This window comes from Arabidopsis lyrata, assembly GCF_000004255.2.
Source record: "Arabidopsis lyrata subsp. lyrata unplaced genomic scaffold ARALYscaffold_4, whole genome shotgun sequence".
NCBI classification, from domain to species: Eukaryota; Viridiplantae; Streptophyta; class Magnoliopsida; order Brassicales; family Brassicaceae; genus Arabidopsis; species Arabidopsis lyrata.
The window spans coordinates 13128005-13138925 of NW_003302552.1; the positions used below are offsets into that span (position 1 = coordinate 13128005).

Sequence of the window (10921 nt, forward strand, 5' to 3'; positions counted from 1 at the left end):
ACAGACTTTAGATTTATGCTACAAAAATTCCTATGTATTCTCTTAATTATATGTATAAGATAGAAGAGTTTTGTTCTTTCTTGCTCCATATGTCTACAAGCTAGAACCTAATTTTCATATATATTTTTATTTCTACAATTTATAAAAGGTCAAATAATATATTAATAATAATTAATTTTTCATTAATATTATACTATCTACAACTATATATCTTATAATTATCCTTTATTTTACTTGGTAAATTACATAAATTTCATTAAAAATATATATGGATAAAACTTAGATTTTTATTTATTGTATAAATAATATATTGAAATTTGATTTTACTCTATTCAGGTAAAAATTTAAACAAAAAAAAAACAAATTTTTATTAAATTTTCTATTGTAAAAAGCTGTTTCCAACTTTCCATAAAATTAGTAAATTTCATTAAGTTTCCAACTGTTAAGATGCCTTAAAATTGTAGTAGTAGTCCATGATCAAAAAATCGCTAGGCGATAGTCGGGGGGTGGGGGGGTGAGGATGGGCCTAACACCTACCAAGAAAATAAGAGATTGAACGGAAATTAATCGGGGATTAGTTTTAGAGCTATTTAATGTTTTAAAATATATTAATCCATTATAATTAAGAAATTTGTATAATATTGTTTTTAAAATTGCATTAAACACATGAAAACAAGATTTTAAGCTCAATTTTATGATTTTTATACAAATTACGAACATAAGTAGGACGTTTTAAATTTTAGATCCATAACAAAAAAATAAAATAAATAAAAGTTGAATTAGGCGGTCTAGACGGACAAAAATCGGACCAGCAATTATGGTTTATAGTTCTTTTTTTGTACCTCAAACTTGGTCCTTTCTATGATGCATCGTCATCGGGTTTTTTTTCTCCTTTTTTATGTTATCGTCACTTGGAAAGTAAGATCTCATAGATCTTTGCCAATTGGTGATGAGTTATTTACGCAAGATTTATAGTTTGATCGATTACATGTTTTGGTTTTCGTAGTTGTTTGGTTTTATATGAGTGGGAATTTTCATTATTTTGATTAGCACCTCTTTCTTTTCTCAGGTACAAGCATAAACTTTTTGGATTGTGGAATTGCAAACGAAACTCGAATCAAATTGAGGTATCTCTCTAATCTTGCTTGCTTTATGCGTTTTAAAAAAAATAAAATTTAATTTGATTGCTTTACTGTTACGTGATCATATAGTTACGATCATAAAAGGATTAACCATGCGGCTATATTTTCTTTGGTACGATCTTTATTCTTTTACGTGTTATTTTTATTTTACGCATTGTTTTATTGTTTCGAATATATTTCTTTAATACATAAACTTTAAATCTGTTCAGAATGAAGTGTTCTATATTATGGAGTCTATGGAGATTATGCACCGTCTGCAACGTTGTCCGGATCGTATGAGGGAGAGTGCATGAGTCGTTATGGACTCAAAGACGTGTTTCCGGAATTATAATTATCGTTATCGTATGATCGATATCTCGATGTATCTTTAAATCTTGATTATGATATCTTTCTTAGTTATACTAAAATCATATTAATTAATGAAATATTTTGGATTATATTGAGTTTATCGTGTTCATCGAATATCACACATGTTTATGAATCGAAGTTAATCGGTACTATCTTGGGAATAATATTCATTGTCGACAATTCTTATATTCTGAGTTTATTATGCTTAATTGAAAATAATTGATATTGAGAATACTAATACTCAGAATGATTAATCACCGGCGCTATGTTTTTAATGTATACGATGATATATACCTAATCGGCGACATGATAATTCTTATCGCTATATCATGTATACTAGACCGGAGTTATAAAATATCTTATTCGTGTAGAGATACCTAATTTACCGGTTCTTAGAGGATTAATTCACGACTAAATATCTTGAAACAGAGGATGCTAATAATGATGAATTATTGCGTCCGTGTATCTTATATGTTGGTAACTATTTTAAATACATATATCAAATTGAAATACATATATATTAATAACAACTACAACAATCTGTAATGCCTTTTACTTTTGATATGATAATCTTTTTGGGTTGATATTAGCTAATCTCTATCTAATTTTTTGAAACAAACAAAATAAGAGATATAGATAGATATTTGTCTTTCCGATTGAGACCGTTCTATAATTTCATATTGTTTTTTAATATTATTTGATGTTATCCTATATAATATTATACAAATAATTATTATTTTGTATTATTTGAGGTTATCCTATATAATATTATACAACAAACATAAAGAGTATTAAGATAATAACTACTTCTTATGTTTTACTACCGAATCTATCGAGATTGTATTTAATATTGATATATACAAATATTGGATACTATTAAACAGTTTTCTATTTTATTTTGTATTAAGATAATAACCACTTCTTATGTTTTATTACCGAATCTATCGAGATTATATTTAATATTGATATATACAAATATTGGATACTATTAAACAGTTTTCTATTTTGTTTTGAATAAAAAAGGATATACTTATAAATTTACTTTTTTTTTGTTGTTTATAGAAATTTTTGTAATATTATTATATATTTTTATGTAGTAGCCCATAAAAAGTTAGGTGTTTCTATTTTTGATTTTTGTAAATTTAAATGAATATGTGAATATATTGATATTGACATTTTAAAGGAATATTTTTGGTGTTATTGTTTAGGGTTTTTCTCCTTATGTAATGATATAGAGTATTATGTTAATTTATTTTTTAAAAAATATTTAAAATATTATATTGAATATTCTCATGATTTTATTTGGTAACTACGAATATTGAAGATGAATAGAATGGAATATTTTCGTAATATTTTCCGTTTTTGATGATTGTGTGTATTACGACAATTTAAAATGTTATTTTCTATAAATATATAACTTTTGTTAAGTCTATCCATATATGTATATATATAGAGAGATGGCGTCGGTTCCCTGTTGCTCTCGCGTTTGCAATTACTATTAACAAGAGCAAGGGTCAGACTCTGGAGCATGTAGGATTGTATCTTCCCAAACCGGTGTTTACCCATGAGCAGTTGTATGTTGTGTTATCTAGAGTAACGTCGAGAAAAGGTTTGAAGATTTTGATTACCGATGAGAATGGAAAGTGTCAGACGAAAACAATGAACGTGGTGTTTAAGGAGGTTTTCCAGAACATATAGTTTTTGTTCGTATTTTAGACATATTATTTTCGATATCTAAGCATTTTGAATTTTTATAATCGTTGATGCTATTTACAGACTTATGTTTTTCTAGATATTATATTCCAAAAGGGTTTACATTTATTGTATTGATTATGGGAATTGAGAAAATATTTATTAGTAAAATTCTCAAGAAGATGGGCATTTTATAGTCTAAGATGTTTTATATCATAGTAGATGATTACACTTCGATGACTTCCAAAATTCATATGTTATCACAAACTTAGCGTTAATCAAAAATGTGTTTACGCTAAATTTGTGGTTAAATATTCGTGTATCTACCTGAGATATCTTATTAATTCAATATTACACTTAGCAATTTATAATGTAAAATTTCTATATTCGCTATATATTAAAAATCTAAATAATTTATAATGTAAAAGTACTACTTTATACAAGTAATGTTGTGGTAAAATTTATATATATATACATATTCTTAGATATTATATGTTTTTGGACTTTTTCCTTCTGATAATGTTACATTTCTATTTTAAAGAATCATATATATCTTCAGATTTGAGTAAATTCGTATATATCTTTACCTCTAATTATTTATGATATTAGGTTTACGTGATAAGTATATATATAACGGTATCGTCTTCATCCAAATTAGTTCTTTCTTGGGTGACATGTTCGCCGACATGGTTCGTTTTGTCGACGTATCAGATTTGGTACCGACAATACCAAAGAAGAGAATCAGGGTCAAAGTTCTAAGAAGATATGACGGTTTCACGCTGTTTAATTCAACTTTGGAATTAATATTTGTCGATAAAAAGGTTAGTATTTGTCGAACTGTTTTTATATCATATAAAACTGTAAATTATAATGATATTAACATTGTTTGTTTGTTCTGACAATTAATTCGAACGCTGTTTATATTGTAGGATACTATGATACATGCCGTACTGATCAACAAGGATCTTCATGTTGGATATTCAGAAAAACTCATATAGGGCAAATGGTTTGTAATAAGTAATTTTAACTTAATTCTTGCTATGTGAACGTTTAGGGCAACACCTCATCTGTTTGAAATTCCTCTCAAAACTTCAACCTCTATTCGAAAGTGGAGAGCTTTAAAACCCAAACATTTTTTCGCTTTCGTGAGGTTCGAGGATGTACTAGATGGTTTAGTAAATCCTGTTTTTGGTGTTGGTATGTAACTGTTTGATTATTATATTTTACCTTTATTTAACATAATCCTCAAATGCTACTAATAACATGATTTAAATATAGATTTGATTGGTCGTGTTATGAGTGTTGGAAACTATGATGAAGATGTATCTCCGGATATTACTTGGAATCAAGTTTATCTCGAATTAGAGACCGAAAAGTAAGTCTTTGAACAGGTAACATTGAAGCGATGCTTTGTGCTAAGAAATTTGTTTTACCTCTTTTTTTTTTCTTCAAAGTGGACTGCGTCTACAGTGTCGATTACCAAGCGAATATTCACGTGAATTCTTTGATGGTTGGAAGATGTGTTGATAACATCATATGTGTTTTAAGATTCGCAAAGTTGGAAATGGCTCAAGGTGACTACGTTTTTTATGTATTCGTTTCTTACCTCTATTCCTTGCTTATTAAGTTGAAAGAGGATCCGCAAAAAAATTGTAGACCAATGGCGTGCAACTACTGCAGGCGCCTGTACGAAGCTTTTGTTCAACCCCATATGTCCTGAAGAGGCGGCTATGCGTACGTACTTCGCGGGACGGGATGATGGACTTTAGTTGTAACAATTATTTCTGAATTTCGTTTGTTTACCAAATTCTTTTGGACTTATCGCTATTATATTTGTCAAACACTTTATTTTAATTTTTTAAAAAGTACGCACGAATAATAATATTCCGATCATATTTTATTATTGTTATATGCATTTTTTTAATCTAATACTATCATCTTCTATTTTATAATAGTATAATGTTTTATCGTAGGTCGAGAGTCTTAAACCATATAAACATTTAATAACTAAATAAGGGTAATACATCAATGTATTCAAAAAAAAAAAATGCCGCCTTTGACGAAGGTCGACGATCTTATCCCTTATGATAGAAATTGCGTCATTTGTGTCGAGGTTTTGGTTTTTTGGTTTGAAAATTTTGGCAGACCTAACCAGAAGTTGGAGATGATTCTTGCGGATTTAGAGGTTAAACACTACTTTCACGTTCGGCATTTTTTTTTTATCGTGATTTACCTTACATACTTTATGCTTATGTTATTCTTATTATTTAGGAGACTAAGATTGAAGCTACTATTACCGGTGGTGCGTTTGATCTTGATAATTTAACTGGCTTGAGGGAAGACACATGGTACTTTCTATCTGATTTTTTGGTTCTGTACTTGCCGGATTTGTTGAGTAACACGTCCAATATGTTCCGTATATGGTTCCATCGACCAACTAAAATGACTAGCACATTTGAACGGTCACCAAGTAAGTGTATTGAACCTGAAAGATTTAGCAGCATAAGGGGATGGAGGATCCTGATCGAAATTCCGATTGGTACGTTTTTTTATTTCTACTTTTTATTTGTTTGGTTCTAATGAAACAATGGGATAGCTAATAAATCGAATACTTTAAATCAAGATACGGTGGGATTTATCGTTTATATCGACCGACTTATACGGATCCCTTATGTTTTCGGACAATACGAAAGGGATAGTGGATGTAACTGTGTCTACTTCATCTTAAAGAATCATAGGTGAGTTTCTTTTTCAATTTGTATGCCAGAAATTCTTTATATATGACGTTTAGTTTTGGTTTGAAAATTAAAAGGGGATTGAAATTGAGATGTTGCGCGGTAGGAGATTTGGCCGACTATTTTATGAGAGTATGGATAAACCGAGAATATGATCATTCGTACCTTCGTGATCCTGTATTTTGTGTTTTGAGGTTTTGGCATGTTAAAGAGTATAAATGTATGACTTATATTTATTCATCGTATTTTCCAAAAACCAAAATTTAAGCCTGTTATTATCTTCTTTGCTCTCATCGAATTGAATATTTTACAGAAAAACCATGTCTCATGAATAGAGTTGGATGCTCTAGATTTTATCTTGACCCGGAGTTTGACGAACTTTAGGAGATCAAAGAACGGTAATATTCAGTATTTATAATCATTTATTTGTTGGATATACGTAATTCATACATTTAATGGCCTATTACATTTATATATATAGTACACTCTCCACAGCTTATGTTTGAGCAGCTACGAATTCAAGATGTTCCGGTTCGGATGCTTGAGTGATCATGGAATTTTCTACAAAAATGATCGATGAGTCTTGTGTTGTTATGGGTTTTAAAGAATATCTAAATACTTATTTTTAGAGACAGTATGCTTGATCTTTTGTAATATTACGGTCAAATTTTAAAATCTCATAACTATGTTCTATTATCAAAATTTAAATGTTTTTTTGAAAATTCTTGGCCGCGTAAGGCACGGATAACTACCCTAGTTGATGAGTTAAAAAGTAAGTTGGGTTATATAGAAAAAGTCACTGTTCTTCCGACTGAGGCTTAACCTTAGTCTATCTTTTCGAAAAATGAAAATATCGGGCATGGGCTTTTGCGAAGTAGACCATGGAAATTTTCTCCCCCATTTTATTCACTATGACATCATTCCACGCATTCCAAACATTTGATTTGTTACATCTTCGTGTTTTGAGTTTGAGAACTTGTTATTAATCGATTACATATCTTTAAATGTTTTTGGATGAAAAAACCAATGAAACCCATGCGAAATCTCTAATGACCAACGTTTCTATTTTATTAATATGTAATATCTTCATGTGTTTTACTTTCTCATTTAAGTTTACTTGCTTTGTTAGTTTCGTCTGTCATAAACCCCACAAACCAACTACAAATTTTTGTTCTACCTTTATTCTCTTAAGACGGAGTTTTTTTTTTTTTTTTTTTTTTTTTTTGAATAACCGCGGGTCTCCCAAAGGCTTCCTAGGCCCAAGGACTAATCCCACGAGGCTGACAATTCTCCTATGTAAACCTGCCAGTGGCCGTGCCTCGAACCATGGTGGCGGAAGTCCTCTTAAGACGTAGTTGTAGGGCGATAACAATTTTTTATGAGATTAATCCTTAAATACTATATACTATTAGTTTTGTACTTGCAACTTGCAGTGTGGTTTCTAAGGTAACATTTTTAGGGGAATAAACCACAAAATCAACTAGCGATTGCGGTTTCAAAAATTATCAAACGATTTTTTTCTTACAATTTATGAAAGATGGTAGGTAAAGTTTTTCTTTTTAATTGTCTTCATTCGGCAATATAAAGCAAGGACTCATCTTAATCATATCTATGAAATAAATAAAAAAACATTTTTAACATTCAATTAGTGCGTCACCCGCCAAATTAAAAAAAAAAAAAAAAGAGATTTTCGGGGACAAAGAGTCGGGGTTTTGTTCTAGTTCACCATTAAAAATGTTTATAAGTTGACTAAATCTTAATTATGTACCTACATTTAAAAAAACAAATTTCCATTAAAAAAACATTTATTTTAAAATAGAAAAATAATTCTAAAACAACACTTAGTATTTTGGAACGGAGATGATACTATTCTAACACTTCCAACACATATTACCTTCCATACAGTTTATTACGAATCCAGTTTCTTTCAACTTAAATCTACATCTCCATGACAGTCAAAAGGCTAATATACATTGTGAAAATGTAGATCAAGACTCGAGAAATGTACAATATGGACTAAAAAAAGAAAGATCCAAACTTGTGTTGCCTTAGTTGGCGGAAACAGTACAAAAACAGAGAGGCCAAGATTTGGTGGGAAGTAAGAGAGTTAAGTGAAGAGAGATTTAATTCATAAATGGGACGAGAGTGCATATATCCACCACTTCCTCTTCTTACATTTACTTCTCTATTCCATTACAGTTAGAAGTTGGAAGACACTAACTACTTCAATAGCTTGCATTGACCAATAAGCAAATGGTTTCCACAAATATCGAATCTATATCTAAGTGTCTTAAATTCGAGGTCAAAGGGTTTGGTTTTGAAGCCTAGATTCATCTTTGAATATGGAATTAATTGAGAACAATAAACAATCAAAAACAGATAGATAAAAAACTTGACTTTGTGTTTTAATTCCAGAGGCAAAACTTTTTCTTACTGTTTTATTAACATATATTACATCATTGTCTTCCCGATCGAGCTTTTTCTTTTTGTTCGAGACTTAAACTCGAACTCATCTCAGAAACACTTCAAGTTTTCTCTATGTTCATATATATGGTTTTTGTTTATACACAAGATTTCCACATTCTTCCTTCTATAGAGATTACTACAATGGAAACATCATCGTGGTACCGTCTCCGTTCCCCTTGCGGTATCTCAAGTAGTTCATGGAAATCCATACCTAGAAAGATCAATAAGGAAAAACATAAATATTTATAATTAATGTACACTTTGAATCGAAGATTTCTCATCAGGGTTTTCGATGAATTATTACCGGCTTTCTTGGCAGCACGGAAAAGAAGCTCTTGAACCAAGTGCTGAGCCGGGTCACCTTCAGGCTGCAATGTGATAAAGAGTTCGACCTCTGAAACCGCTTCTTCGTTTGTGAAATATTGGTAAAGACCATCCGAGGAGAGTATCAGAAACTGGTCTTTAGAGCCTAATCTATGATGGTAAAGTGATGGCAAGCAGTTGATGTAAGGAGACGTCCCTTTGTAATCGATTTGAAACATCTCAAGAAGCGCGTTATTCCATTTAGGCTGCAAATAAATATACCCCAAAGTTAAAAAATAGAAAGCAGAGCAAATACAAACATTCTTGCTTAAATTCCACTGACCTAATGTTCAAATTCAATATCACTAAGAATGTAAAGTACCGTACCTGCTTGAGGAAACCCGCGCCGAAAGCTCTAGTGACCTTCAACGAACCTTTAACACGTTCATTCGAAACCGCACTCGCATCATCCGGATGCTCCTTTCGGATTCTATCAACTTCCTGAACAACAAAAACAAGACTTCATCAGTTAAAACATCACCAATTCATCGATAAATAACCGCATTTTATCCGCATAATTCCTTACCTCTTCTACATTAGTGCTATGATCAACAGTAAGCTGAAAAGCCGATAAATTCGGAACCAAACTAGCTCCTTCACCATCACAACAACCATCAAAATCATTCATTGTTTCTTCATTGATACGTTCCAAATCTTGTCTAATCTTCCCAATCCAATAATCACTCTCAGCTTTTTGCCCAAGAACAGCTCTACTATCACCAACATTCATCAAATAAACATCTTCACCTTTCATCAACATAACAAGAACACAAGAACCCATTAAAGCTAGTTCAGGATTTTCGTCGAGCATCATATCTGCATTCTCCAAATAAGCTTCTTCCGTCTTCCTCAAGGCTTGTGACAAAGCTTTCAATACATCAGACGAATTCGGATCCGGATCTAGATCCGACCCATTACTCCGATCCTTCAATAAACGGTCAAGATCTCGATCCCACTCACATCTCCACCGTCGTTGACTTTCTTCCCAATTCTTTGACTTTTTCTCAGAACTCGAGTCACGATTCTCTACATCAGTTTCATCGGAAGATTTTGCATCTGTTTTAGGATCGTCCCATAATAATCCTTTAAGCTCACGATGAACGGCTGGATATAAATGAGAGAGTAAATAATCCGGAGCATCTGGACCGTTGAATCCATCGTAGATTCCAACGAATAGCCATCCATGTTCTTCCGATACAACTACATGTACACGATCCTCACCGGCTTTTCCTTGTGCCCATTGAAGATTCTGGCTTTCTAACGAAACGTCGTCGTCTAATAAACTTCCTTCACTACTAAAATTCAAGCTATTAACAGTGAGGTTATTCTCGATCTGGTGTTGGTTCTGGATCCGGGTTTTATCCGACCCGAATACCCAATCGGGTTCTTTAACCGATTTGATCGGAGCAACAATAGAGTTTTGTCCTCTAGTAATCGTCTTCGAAATTGCTCGACGGAGAACCCGAACTAAAGATCCTTTTCTCGACCCGACCCGGAGATTAGCTAAACCATGAGAGAAACTTCGCTGAAATTGATCAGAACCGGTTTTACCATCAATCGGACCGGAAGAACCATCAAGTGGACCGGACATGAAACCTCTTTCAATCGGACCGGAAAGAAACCCTCTTTCTAAAGGACCCGAACCGGGTACAATCGGACCGGAACTTCTCGGAATCGGTTGCAAAGGAATCGACGAAAACGACGTCGTGCTTTCGAACGCGGCGGCTCTATCGATATGTCCGTAAGGATCATATAAAGAAGTAGAAAGTGGTGTGGCGGCGTTAGCACTAACGGAAGCGCCGGAGATTGTACGGAACGTCGTCGTTTCTTCTTCTGAGTGAACTTTTGAAGACGAAACTCGAGTCGGGTCGGGTCTAACGTAACAGAAAGAGTGTCCTAAACCTTCGTCTAAAGGATCTGGTTCGAGAATTGATAACTCAGACTTTTTGTTCCGGCGAGTTTCTCCGGTGAAACATTTCGTCAGCTTCCCGATTCCGTTACCCATTTGGAAAAAAGAAATCTTTTTTTTTTGTGATTGAGAATTTAGATACAAGGAACGTGTTTTTTAGATTAGAGATTGTTGATCCATGGTAGAGAAAATGAGAGACAGAGGTTGAAGAAGAAGATGAGAGAGATAGAGTTGACTTGTGTGCAAGAAAAATGATTTTTTTGAGT

General features: G+C 32.4%; 1 protein-coding gene across 1 annotated transcript; it reads right to left on the minus strand.

Annotated features, from left to right (window-relative positions):
* Positions 1-8320: 8320 nt before the first annotated feature.
* LOC9315255 (probable protein phosphatase 2C 23) lies at positions 8321-10921 on the minus strand. The gene is made up of 4 exons (XM_021029941.1): positions 9273-10921; positions 9074-9187; positions 8688-8952; positions 8321-8594 (listed from the first exon to the last, which is right to left on the minus strand). Exons 1-4 carry the CDS (start codon positions 10749-10751, stop codon positions 8479-8481), a joined length of 1974 nt encoding a protein of 657 aa, XP_020885600.1. The 5' UTR covers positions 10752-10921; the 3' UTR covers positions 8321-8478.

Bases quoted from the DNA above. Each gene is read 5' to 3' on its own strand.
- LOC9315255 (XM_021029941.1), bottom strand. From the start codon at position 10,751: ATGGGTAACGGAATCGGGAAGCTGACGAAATGTTTCACCGGAGAAACT. The intron at 8,953-9,073 runs GTACGGTACTTT...ATTTATTTGCAG, and splicing joins GCGCGGGTTTCCTCAAGCAG to CCTAAATGGAATAACGCGCT. The intron at 8,595-8,687 runs GTAATAATTCAT...TGATCTTTCTAG, and splicing joins CCGTGCTGCCAAGAAAGCCG to GTATGGATTTCCATGAACTA.